At 36.8% G+C, this 13,661-nt stretch overlaps 1 protein-coding gene across 2 annotated transcripts in view; it reads right to left on the minus strand.

Annotated features, from left to right (window-relative positions):
* Window positions 1-1,991: 1,991 nt before the first annotated feature.
* The window catches only part of ptprb (protein tyrosine phosphatase receptor type b), a 45,166-nt gene continuing 33,496 nt past the window's right edge, over window positions 1,992-13,661 (minus strand). The window contains exons 22-31 of one of the 2 annotated variants that reach the window (XM_026922785.3): window positions 12,721-12,738; window positions 12,531-12,612; window positions 12,318-12,408; window positions 12,155-12,231; window positions 11,080-11,214; window positions 10,707-10,829; window positions 9,535-9,698; window positions 6,477-6,612; window positions 6,233-6,353; window positions 1,992-5,056 (exon numbers count right to left, since the gene is read on the minus strand). In XM_026922785.3, coding sequence (XP_026778586.3) covers window positions 5,034-5,056; window positions 6,233-6,353; window positions 6,477-6,612; window positions 9,535-9,698; window positions 10,707-10,829; window positions 11,080-11,214; window positions 12,155-12,231; window positions 12,318-12,408; window positions 12,531-12,612; window positions 12,721-12,738 — 970 coding nt within the window. In that variant the 3' untranslated portion in view covers window positions 1,992-5,033. Of the gene's footprint in view, window positions 5,057-6,232; window positions 6,354-6,476; window positions 6,613-8,545; window positions 8,723-9,534; window positions 9,699-10,706; window positions 10,830-11,079; window positions 11,215-12,154; window positions 12,232-12,317; window positions 12,409-12,530; window positions 12,613-12,720; window positions 12,739-13,661 lie in introns of those variants that run through there. The other variant, XR_008304697.1, reaches the window with a different exon arrangement.

Here is a 13,661-nt window from a genome sequence, read left to right on the forward strand (position 1 = left end):
TTTTTCCTAGTCTGAGGACGGAATTTATGATTTACAACCTATGTCAAATGGAGCATAAGTTGTATTCATTAATTTTTCATTTCAAATTGAAAATGGGAAAATAAGGCACTTCTTGGCACACACTGAAATAGGAAATGATCCCCCCCCCAAAAAAAAAAAAAAAAATGTAACATGCTTATTTGATTCTACTTTTTCACCTTACTAGAAATTCTAGAAATCAAATATTAATCAAGCGTAGTACAGTTTAACAGAGTCGACTTGGAAGTAGGCTAGTGTACAGGCTATTCTATGGTTAAGATGTGTATACTCTGGAATGCTGTTCTTTTTTCATTCAAAAGATATAAAATTTAATCAACATATGCAGAAATAAAATTTGGGTGATTAAAATATTCTTAAATTGCAGATTTTTTCAGCTCCTTTACAGTCACTTTCTTGCTGTTTTTTAAAAGCATGTATTGCTCTGTATTAGCACTACATAAAGCACTAATGACAAACTTAAGTCTACCCTTCATCTTGCGTCTAACTTTGCAGTAATTGTTGATGCACATCCAGGTCACTCAAGATGATTCATTAATTTAGCACCAAAAAGAATACAAAATGATGGAAAACAGGAAAAAGCTGCAAAGCTTTTTTGTAATGTTTTGTTTTAAATTTGTTGGTCAGTAGCCTAATCCATTTTAGTTTTACACAAGTAGTATAGCTTGTTATTTTATTATTGTAATCATTAAATATTGTAAATGAATTGTAGGCATAATATTATGTTTGATCATTTTGTTTGATTTTTTGTATGTTTATTTATAGGTCTAGATATCTAGCTGTCACTACCTTCTTCAGTGAAATTGAGCTAGCTATTTAGTAGCTCTGCTATCAAACCCTACTACTTTTGTTGACCTGATTTTGAAAAGGTTTTGATGCTCTTACTTATAAGGAGAAATTGAGAATTAAACAGGAGAATAACAGATGGAACAGAAATAATAGCCCCTATTTTAAAAAACACCAGCCACCACTGATCTCCACAGTGAAAGATGGTGGTGGTAGCATCAGCGTTTGACTGAGAATCTGGTCAGGGTTGAGGGCGAAGTGAATGGAAGCAAATAACTGTATAGAAATATCTTTCACAATCATTTTGAAACTGTATAAATGAGACCATTTATATGAACGTGAGCGTGAACCCTAAGTGGAGCCTTAATTGATGTGTTCATGAAAATAAAATTTGCAAAAATGCTTTATTTGCAAATGGTTTAGCCAGTTGATTTATTCGTCAAGATGCTTTACATTGTTTCTTTAGGATGCATTCAGAATGAAAAAAAGCAACTTTTCTGGGCAAGTTTTACATTTTCTAAAAGCCATCCAGAGTTTTGGTCAAATGAAACCTGTAATGTAAGAAATTAATTTGTATTGTCAGCACATCAGATTCAAAAACACAATTTAGCTTAGAGATTAAACAGCAACGTGTATTGTGTATCTCCCTTAATTATATCAAAAGATGAGATGTGAAAAAAAATGCTCATGAAATTATTTAGTAAACCAGATGATAAATACTTTGTTGTGACCAATGGGGATTAAACAAAACCAAATCAGGCTGAGCGCCGAGGGATTTGTGAGGTTCAAACAGAGTCACGGTAGATACTTTAAATAAAGACTTAAAAATAACACTGAAGAGCGTTTCATTAAAATGTGCCTTTGAAATGGATGACTTCCATGAGGAAGCGCAAGAAAGCAGTGATTACAAGAAGATTCCTAACACCAGTGACAGGTGGCCTGCAAATGTACTGGAAATGAGGTCAGACTGAAAATGCATGTTTATTTCTGTATTTCTTTTCTCCTTGTTCTCATCTGATGAAAGTTTACAAGTGAAATACAACCCGTGATCTTATACTCGGCCTAACACCCAAAAATGAAGTTCTTCTTCTAATGATATAAAGGAGCTCACATCTTCAGGTTTCAGAATGAAAGAACGTGCATGAAAGAAATGAAAGAAAATGCACAGCTAAGGGTTAGTTTTTTATTATTATTAAAAGTGTGTACTAGAGATTGTACATTCATACTCTCTTACACACAGAGGCATCTGGTTTATTCATTATAAAAGCCACATTAAAAAACAGGGCACAATAAATATTCATATCGTCTGTGCAGTGTTTATAAGCAACTCCAATTTCTAGGCCAAATAAAATCTCCAATATTTTTTTTTCCCGATATTTTTCTCTTTCATTGCATACAAAGCTACTGTATGTAGCCATTTCTTTTTCACATATATGAAAGTTACAGTCATGTTATACAGACCTAAGTGTGTGATTTGGAAAAAAGGGGAAGTATAAAAGATATATACACAAAATCTGTTTTTAAATAGCAATTTCTAGGTTTAAAACAATGTAAGTTATAGAAATACTGGATGTACTGACATCACACTACATTAAAAAAAAAAAACCTCTGGAAAACGTCTATATTGTGTCTACAGTACATAGAAAGAGTATCACAATCTGAATAATAAAAATAATATATCCTCAGTATTATTGCTTACAGCAGAGAACATAGTTCAGCATACACAGCTTATAAATGGTTTGTGAAAGAGGCTACATTAAAAGGATTTCTGAAAACAACAATACGTTTCCACCTCCATGACAGAAACTGATCATAGACTGACCACATTTCCAAACGCAGCAGGATTTACACTGCGTGCATCTTCAACACTCTTCAACACCTTTAGCTTTATCCCTGTAACTACGGGAACAAGAAAAACACTTTCACATTATAATCCATTCTGAATTACAAAGAACCTGTTTCGTAGATGGTCCACAACATTAAAGGTATCTAAAAATGGATATAAAGTATGTGGTTTTTTTTATGAATAAAAATTTTTAATGGTTGTTAGCAAATTGCAGTAAAGAAATAAAACACTTTGGGGGGTGTGCTGTTATTGAAGAAAAAAAAAAACAACAACTTGGAGGTGTAATGCATGTTTTTTTTTTTTTTTTTTTTTTTTTTTAAAATACCACTCACATGACAGGCTTGCTTTAAATTTGACAAAATACGTCTCCGCTCTGTAAGGTAGTGGCAACCCAACAGAATTTAAAATGGAGGTTATGTTAATAGTACAGTAATGTAGCCAGTGAACAGTAAATACACTGCAGAAATGTCTTGAATATCTTGAATATACTGTAGTATTTACTATTATAACATTAAAATAAACCAAGTATAAGATTATTAAACCCATTTCTAGCCATTGTTACTCATTTCGAGCTTGAAATAGTCTTGTCCTAGTAGCAGATAACTGCTAATTTTGAGCTTGAAATCAATAACAAATATGTTTAATAATTTTATATTTGGTTTGTTCAAGTCTTATAATAGGAAAAACTAGATAACTTTGACTATATTCAAGATTTTTGTACTTGCTAAGTCATCTTTTTTTTTTTTTTTTTTGCAGTGCATTGATTTTTAGCACATTATTTCATGTCACAGTTTTGAGGTCCATAGGAATAAAAAGTGCTTATTTATTTAGACTTATTCAGATCTAATCAATCACTTAATCTAAGTGCTTTCATCTTGAGATCAGACTTTACATACAGATCTGAATCAAGGTCAGAAATCCTGGTTAGATTAGGCTGACGTTGTCAGATGTGTTTGATGTAGATTGGGGCAGAAACTGTTGTCTGTTTGGACTCATTGCGTTTTTCCCGTGTTGGTGCCTTTGATGAGTCAGAAAGATAAAAGCTCCCAAAGCAACATAAACTAAAGCCAGCTCTGGTACAGGTCACGAGCGAGCACGATTTCCTTACTGAACGTAACGAAATACTGTTTATACTAAAATATAATGAATATGCATGAAACTGCTCAGAGTGTGTTCTTATACGTGCTTTGTCTGATAAAAGGGATGCAAATGATGGTAGAAGTTTAACCTTCGGTAAACGTGCCATGACAAATGCAAAGTTGGCACGAGAAATGGAAAGAAACAAATGAAAGAAGTCATTTTATAGCTTTTATAGCATTCTTTCTAGCTATAATTTCAGTGATTGCAAGAATATATAGGAAGATGCACAGAGAATGCTGACAGACAAGCTGGATGGAGGTATGTGGTCTGAAACACCCATGACTTCGGGGTTGTTCCCTGTAAATCCACAGCAGATTTGATGGCTTTCTGGATTCAGCTGTCATAATCTCGCTCGCATTTACCTTTAACCTTTTCTAAGGCAGTGTGACAGAAAGCAGTGCTTTTCTCAACAGTGCTGGTCATATGCGGTTGTTTAGGGACAGGGCTAAGGCTATATATGTGTAGCCTTATTTACAAAGATTACTATTGCTTTCTAAGCAATTCCTATTCAAATAAAATCATATTAGGGATGCAAAAACAATTCAATTTTCACCCTGCTTTCTCTCAATCTGGTAATTTACCAATTCCCAATCACCAATCAGATAAACGGTAAAGGTCAGTTCAGTCTGCTTCACATTAAAGCATGAAGGTAAATTCAGTTTCCAATAAACAATTAACTGAAGGAGATAATAACATGAGAAAGAATTATAGGAAGACTAGGTGCCTATATTGACTAAAGTATAAAATTGATAAAAGACATAAATATCCATAAACAAATGTTAACACTTTAAATACGGCTTGAGGAGGTTGTATAAAAAATAAATGCTATATCCCTGTGCACTGCAAAAAAATGACATTTTAGCAAGTGAAAATGTCTTTAATATACTCAAATGTATCTAGAATTTCTTATTATAAGACTACGGTAAACCAAATTTAAGATAATTAAACCTATTTCTAGATGTATTTTACCAATTTCAAGCTTCAGGCTATTTGCAGATCATTTTTATCTAAAATTTAAGCATTTATTTCTAGAAAGAAGCAAATAGAATAAGAAAAGTCAACGCTTAAAATGAGAGAAAGCATCTAAAAGCATGCACCCATATTAAAGATATTTGCACTTGCTGAGATATTATTTTTTTGCAGTGAAGTGCACTAGTTATTAAAGTTAGATTTAATGTCCAGAGGCAATTCCTTCTCCTGTGATTTGTCAAGTGGTCTGCAGTCCTCACTTTCCAGTGTACACAAAATCTGAGGATATGAATGTAAAGGATTGATAAGATATACATGGATACTCTGAGATACAACAGATTAATCAATAAATGCAAAAAGAGATAAAAGTGCAGGACAGACATTTTTGAAATAAATCACTACATCACATCATTCATTTCTGATACTTATTTTGATTATGTAATGACAACACTAACCAAAGATGAAAGATAGTAGAGCAAAATAATTTAGTAAAAAGTGAAATTTCTATTCACGCACTTCCCTTAATCAGGTTTCTTTAAGTGCTGAAGTTCTCTGTGCAAAAATATTCAAATAAATAGCTGGAAAACCTACATTGAGTATTCATTTCAATGTAGACCCTATTATTCTGTCACAAAATTGCACCTCTGATTTCTATTCAAATAATGATGACCAGAGTTAATTGGCTCCAATACTTGAAGTGTAATTAATAATAATAATAATAATAATAATATACAAGCAGCGATTGGCAGGCCCAAGCACCAAGGGTGCAGCAATGCCAGTTTTATGAGCAAGTGCATGTAGATGTTTTTATATCATGTCACTGAAAATGCATGTCACGTTTGAGCCACATCACATGGCATACAATGAAATTGCACGACGCTTCTAGAAGGTGTAAGAATCTGTTGGACATTACACCAACAGTTTGCTTGATGAAAACATTATGCTACACTTCCTGTTTGAGCAGCATCACGAAGGAAATTATTGCCTTGTCATCGCAACATCATTTAAGATATCAAATGTTCCTTCCCAATTTTGCATCATGGATATTTTGAAATCATGCTGACTAAATTTGGTATGAATCAGATCAACCCAATATGTTAATCAATTGCCTCGTCATGGCAACACCATGTAAGATCTCAGAAATTCCTTTGCAGTATCATCCAGGACATTTTGACATCATGCTGACCAAATTTGGTTTGAATCTAATGAATCCTGTAGCAGGAGTATTCAAAAATGCACAAAATCCAAAATGGCCAACTTCCTTTTGGGTGGAGTTAATGGATGTGATCACGAAATTTGTCTGAAGTAAATTGTTTAATAAATTTAAACTGAAAGTTTGATCAATTTTTTTTTTTCCATTTCCATTCTGCTGCCATGGTCTACCTGTTCAAACCACACTGGGTTTAGCCAAATTTGAGATCTGAAAGACACAAAAATCAGCACAAAGGAACTCACCTCTGTAGTAGTCAGGGTTAAAGTTCTCATATATGGGGTAAAGTGGGTTCTCCTGCTCACAGCGAAGCTTCCTGGCTCTCAGAACGTCACGCACACACTGATGGAGGTACACATACTGGCTCTGCAGAGACAGGACATTGTTATGAGCACTGATTTTACATTGCAATGCTGCCGTGCTGAATTGGGAGGCTTGTGCTGCCAGGTCAATGGTTTAACAGATGGCTAAAACTCTCAGCAGACCCACCTCGGTTTGCACCATGTGTGAGCGGTGCAGCCGCAGGTCGAACACACAGCCGTAAATATCGACGGTGCCACGGCTATCCAGCTGCTGTAAAGAACGATCGAGCACGATGAAAGTGCCTGTACGGCCCACACCAGCACTGAGGAGGAACAGGAACAGTGAGTTTTCATTGTCTATAAGCACAAAGCATATTATTCAGTAAATTCATTCAAACTAACAGGAACTGTATAGTCAGTGTTATAGATTTAACAAATGTCTGTATGTCGATTGATCTAAAGTGAATACTTGTATATACAGTAAAACTCATTTAAAGGGAAGAAGTGCTACTTTGTTTACTGTTCATGCTATGAGCAGCCATGTTGATTTGATGGAGGGTGATGGTTCTTCTGAGACACATGAAGACAAACATATCCTTTCAAACTGCTGATCATGCTGCATCACAGAGCGGCATAACACACTCGGAGAAAGGGCTATCCGCCCTCTTCCACATACATGAGCTTACAGATGCCCAAAAGTGTCATTATATTTAAATAATAATGACATGGAAATGTTTTTACTCATGTTGCTCTATTTTACCCTGAGGTCTGCCTGCAAAGATCATGTGCGGTAAAGAGCCACAGACTCAGCAGTAGTGGGGGGGGGGGGGCGAACAGACTGTCTGCCTAAAACCTTTTAGCTAAGTGTCAAGTCTTTGTATAGCTATTGTATGTGTCATGGTAAAATGGACATAAATCTAATCAGTTCACTACCGCACCGAGACATCATCAAAACAGTGACACACACCCTGTAACGACAGTGAACAAAGTTTTAAAGCTCACAGATGGCCACGATTGGCTAGTGACACCATGACTGACAGGGGAGAGACAGAGTACTCCATCCCTCCCACCCAGCCATGGATGTTTGTGGCATCGTCAGGATTTGTACTCACGATTTCCTAACCATGGAGCGAGTACTTAACCCATTTTTATTCCACACTCTAGTTCATAGACTTCATTCCTAATCCTGATCCTTATTTCACTCCCATTTTAATCAAATTCTAATACTGCTCAATGGCTTAGAAGCTGATTCGTATACTGATCCGTCAGAATCCTGCTGCCATCAATGATCCATCATCTTCTGCAGAGACGGCGCCAGGCCTTGTGTAACGGAGAGAACTAATGCAATTACAGCAGAAGGCTTCAGTGTGATTGAAGAGCTTGCCGTAACCCCTGACGGTCAACGTGCAAAAATTTGATAGCTTATCTTTTCCCATTTCTGACAGTTTAATGTTGGGAATAAGCGTAAGCTACAATATGCATATTACTACAGTAGCTCTCTCACAGAATCTGTATTCATGTCTATGTGCAGTAATTTAGACCAGCGTCTGTCTTTCTTTCACTTTCCAGATACTGAACATAATTTGCGGTCATCTGGCACTTGGTGACTGATGGCTTATCAACATATACACCAATAATACCAATGGTTCTAAAATGCAAAAGTGATGTGTTTCATAGTGGGTTAATCTGTCATTCATGGCTGTGTGTCAATTTTCATTAACATGGCACAGAAGGAGGAGCTGCATGCAATGTGGGCAGAGAGGAAAACTAATAAAAGGGGAAGAATGTAATGAAGTAAATCACAGCAAGATCAAAAACCAATAACATTAGCTACCACCGCAGAGGAAGACAGAGAAGCACACTCCCTGCTGTATCATGACCTCTGGATATGAAAGTGTGGATGTGTTTCCATATGAATTACACTCTCTCACTCTTTCTGCTACTCACATTCTTCTGCCTCTCACACATATGTACACACATAGCGCATACACTACTTGCACTACTTAAGTTTCTTAATATAACAGCTAATTAGACATTCATATAATTATTATAGTTTACCCTTTTTGGAAGTGCACTTGTATGTTCATTGACTGTAATTCTGAGCGACTATTCTGCACTAACGAGCAAAATCATGGGGAGTTTTCCTGCCGTTAAAATGCACTAAAATCTCTACTTTAATAAAACATGAAGAAAAAAGTGTCATATTTAAATAAAAACGACACAAACATTTTTATTCGTGTTACTTTACTTTCTAACCTTGCCTTGGCATCTGCCTGCAAAGGTCATGTGGGGTCAGGATCAAGAGCCACAAAGTCATCAGGAAACACAGTCTGAAACCTTCTAGCCAAGTGTGATTTCCTCACACACACTTTGATCAAGTTTTTGTATAGCTACTGTCGCATCGTCATCATCATTACAACCATGATACACACTCTGTAATGACAATGGAGAAATATTTAAAATGTTTAAACAACCGATAAAAAAGGACATTAATAAGAAGAAATTCAATAAGAAGAGTGGACAGAGATCTGTAAGATGAAGAGACGATGATGAGGCTCATGCTTAAATGTGAGAGACTGATGAGGATGATGCTGATAATTAAAGTGAGAACTCATTTCTCATCGTAAATGTCTTTAAAATTGAGCACTAATGTTGTTTTTCCATAATTAGATTAGCTTTGCAGCAGTCTCAGTGCTTTGCAAAGTCTTCAGGACAGAGGAGTTTATGCTTTCCGGTTTCTCTGTAAAAATGATAATCTGTGGTTTTTTAAGGGGGGGAGAGACTGTTTATCACAGCTATAAAGAACTAACTTGCCTCTCGGACGTTCTACAACATTAAATCTTAACTGCAACCATTAAAATGTGTGATGCATCATTCATTAATAAATTAAGCAATGTAACTATTGGCAAATTGCTGTGGTGTAATAATAATAATAATAATAATAATACACTCCAGACCATGTGTTTATACATGATCCACGCCAGGGTGGTGTGATGCGGCACAACCCAAAGTGGATTATTTTTCATATAAAAGTATGTGTGTGTGTTATTCCTTACATTACTTGTGACTGAGACATGCATAGAAAAGAAAAATATTTCAGTTCAGGAAAACATGTAGCTTTTAGAAATATATATAGTAGAAAATATTTAAAAAATTGACCATATGAAGGGTTTTCCCAGTCCGTCACACAGAGATTTAGTAGTAATAAGGTGTGTATGAAATGAATTAGTGTGGTTTATCCGTACCTGCAGTGGACCACTGTAGGGCCAGAGCCTGACACCCTGTCGATGTAATCTCTCACAGTTCTCACGAACTGAACGAGCGATTGGGTCGTCTCAGGCACGCCATGATCCGGCCACACCGTGTAATGGAAGTGACGCACAATCCTCGAGTAACTCAGCTGGCCTTCCTAAAAATAACACAAAGAAACATGCACTGATGCGGACAGGCCAGAACTTCTTTATCAAATGACAAATTAAGGTCATCTCTACACATACACTTAGTAGGATTAATGAATACCTCAAAAAAAAAAAAGGATCTAATCTAATTTCTTAGCAGTGCTAGAGAAATAACTGGTGACCTGTCCAGCTAATGTTATTAGAACATTCAGTAATGCATTCTACAGATTGTACAAAGGTTATAAAGACAATCTTCCTATATGTAATGTAATCATGACTTACTTGTTCTTAGAGTATTGCTTACACAAAATCTAACATTGTGCAAACGTTTATGTTAAGGCTTCTAAAACGTTGCAGCAACGTTGTCGGGAAATGTTTTTAGAACACACAGATAATCTGACAGATTGAACATACTAGGTACCATGATAATAGTTCCTAGAACCTTCAGAAAACCTCCCAGCTGACCTAAAGTTAATTAGAATGGGGAAAGTGTGATCTCAGTGACTTTGACTGTGGCATGATTGTTGGTGTCAGATGGGCTGGTTTGAGTATTTCAGAAACTGATTGTCTGTAGGGTGAGCAGAAGTTCTGTGGGTGGAAACATTTGGTTGATGAGAAAGGTCAGAGGAGAATGGCCAAACTGTTTTGAGCTGACAGGTAACTCAAATAACCACTCTTTACACCTGGGGTAAGCAGAAAAGCATCTCAGACTGCTTAGCCTTGCGCTGCTGCCACACGATTGGCTGACTGGATAATTGCAAGACTGAGCAGGTGAACTGGTGTTCCTTTTAATGTGGCCAAGGGTTAGTGTCATAACTGCGCATTTTGAATTATAAATATTGTCATGTAATTATTGTATTTACTGACTAATAGACTTTAAGATGGATAACTGAATATTCAAACATCAGTGGCTTATTTTGTTTTACATTTTGTGTCTAACTGTAAATCATAAATATTATGATGAAAATAAAATATGTGTAAAATGTATATACATAGAAAATCCAGTGTCTTGCACTCACACAGAATATCTTGAACTCGCGGATTGTCCACTCTGACAGGACGGACTCAGAGAGCATGTGGACCACGAGGTCACCATAGTACAGTGGCTCCCTGTCCACTGGCCAATACTGATCACACTTCACCTGCATGACACACACATACACAAACGTGCACACACACACAGTCACATGTCAAAAACATGCATCTCTCCTGTATTTGACTCCATAATCACCAGCTCTATTTTCCCTGACTGCTCATGCTAATGATCAGTCACTAATATCCCATGGCTGTCTCCCCCACTCTGCTTTCCTTGCGAGTTTTTTTTTTTTTTTTTTGGTGTGTGTGTTTTGATGTATTTCTATGGCACCAGTGATGCCTCTCTCTGCTACTCACCCTGCCCTTCTCAACGCACTGCGTCACCATGACAACGTTGTGCACATTTTGCTCCCACACCATGCGCCAGAAATCATCCTTGGTGCCTGGGAGTGGCCCCTGCGTGGCAATGTACTCCCGCCTGAAATTATTTCCCTGGTACACAAACCAAAAGATCAGTTTCATATTATTACTGATGTTCAAAAAAATAATAATAAAAACCTGTTATCTAAGAATAGAAGTGAAGGTCAAATTGGGTGATCGTGAATAGCACATTACTGCACATGAACTGCTCATTAAGTACAATGCTTGTTCTGCTGATCACATGTGGGTCAGATGTCTGTAATATGGACAGTTCAATACTAAATAGAATGTAATAATATATTTCCATAATGTGGGATATCCATGACAATCAGCCTACAGATTAAAACCTTAGTAATCTTGCTATGATGTTCTTCTAACTTCACACTCAGTACTGTTTGACTTTATAGGATACAGTTGTGGAAGAGTAATGGTTTACAATCGCACTATCCGAAGGGTTTCCTTTCAAATCTTGTTCCTCTCGAAGTTTCTTCCTCATATTGTCTCAGGAAGGTTTTTCTTGCCATCACCTCTGGCTTGCTCATTAGGGATCTAAATCTATATCCAGATTTCTGTAAAGCTGCTTTGTGACTGTCCAATGTCCACTGTTAAAAGTGCTATGTAAATCAAATTTAACTGAATTTAAGTTTTGTTTTGGTTACTGGTGCAAAGTATGCAAGGAATCATAAGCAATTCATGGCTCATTCATACCAACAATGTGCCCTGATATTACACATAATTACCACTTTAAGACATTAACACTTTCCAACATTCATTTATTGGAATCGCTCTTTTTTGTTGTAAACATTCCCTTGGGCATATAGTGCACTAGAACACCATTATGTTATACCCTATGTAGTGAGCACAAATAGTGAACAGAAAGCTTTGATGCATAAAAACAGTAAGTGATAATATTTTATCATACTTTATTTTTATCATTTATCAAATTTATCATACTACTTTAATCAAACCGATCAACAGCATGGTGGTGTTTTGTAAAGGTGTGCTGACTCACTGGCATGAAGCTGGCATTGATGTAGTCCGAGCATGGATCGTCCTCTAAGCATGAGAGCTTCACGCGGGTTGAGTCATCTACAAAGAAAAATGTGACTTGGTTCACACCCTAATTATGCTAAGACACTGTATGGTTCTGTTTCTGGTGTCTTAAGGTGACTTACATGGCAGTATATTGTTGTAACGATTCTTGCAGCGGTTCTCGGGTAAACGTGCAGCCTCCAGAGCTTGGTTCCGTCCCACATCCTTGAGATCCTGTTGGAAAGAAAAAGAGGCAATGTAGCATCTGTACAAAGCTATGAGTAGACCTTTTATAATAATATAAACAGACCATAAATCTTTAGTGCTAAAACCAATTCAAATGAAGTCTGTCTTACCTCGAACTCCTCTGAGAGGAGGTAATTGGAGTCGGCTTGAAGTTTACCTAGATGAGCTTCGAAGTGGGCTGCTTTGATGGGGCTAATAAAACACACAGGCACAGTCATCTATCCTTATCTTAGAAAAGAAAAAAAAATCATCTACATTTGCAGATGTTCTTTCATATTAACGAGGGAGCAAAATGCTTACCTGGATAAGCGGCGGTTGCTGCATTAAAAGAGGAGAAGAAAGCATTATTAAATTGTGTTTATGGCTGCTCTCTCATCCCAGCCTCTTTCACTCTGCCGCTTTACAGCCCAAATTAATCTCGCAAGCTGTCTGTGTTCATCAGACATCAACTCGAACCCCAGTGTAAGCACTTTCAATAATTTATTTATATCAGGCCCAGCAGTAAGAGCTCACACTCACAGGGATAACCTGTGTGTAAACATAGCCTGATTTTGACTTGGACAGCTGACACGTGTATATTTCTCTCTCTCTCTCTTTCAACATGTCTCAGTCTCTCTGTCTCTCACATGCACCATCTTCCCTGAGCCTAATGTGTACAAGGAATCAGATCAATCCACGGCTGTTCACAGTAATAACCTGAAGTGGCTGAACGTCATGCTTTTATCTATATAGCACTGATCCATCATGGCCTGTAGATGATTTCAGCCATTATTTTTTACTTAAATGTGTGCACAAACTTGTGTCAAACTTTTAAAATGTCAGAAAGCAGACACCTTACATGTCGATTGGTCAATTGAATGGAAAAGCATGGTGAAACAATCTGTAATATTCTGCTGCAAGTCGAGACCACTCTCTTCCTTTGCCATGCGATTTATTTTTGTGCATCTTTCACCTAACGCTAATGTTACCTACCTAAACATAAAATACATGAACACATTCACATTTACAGTGTTTTTTTTTCCCCAGAGTGACTTGACGGAAGTGTTTTGCTGTCTGAAACAAACAACATATCCTTGCGCTAATACAAATATGCTAACCATTGGGGCCTTGTATCTATTGATGCTTTCCAAACAATAAAGTGGGATGTGGAAATACAGCATTCAAGCGGGGTGACCTTCACTGTGAACACAGTCAGAAACCACAGTCTTTGCAGTAGTCACTAACTAATTAACTCCGAAGTC

The sequence above is a fragment of the Pangasianodon hypophthalmus genome, chromosome 18 (assembly GCF_027358585.1).
Source record: "Pangasianodon hypophthalmus isolate fPanHyp1 chromosome 18, fPanHyp1.pri, whole genome shotgun sequence".
NCBI classification, from domain to species: domain Eukaryota; kingdom Metazoa; phylum Chordata; class Actinopteri; order Siluriformes; family Pangasiidae; genus Pangasianodon; species Pangasianodon hypophthalmus.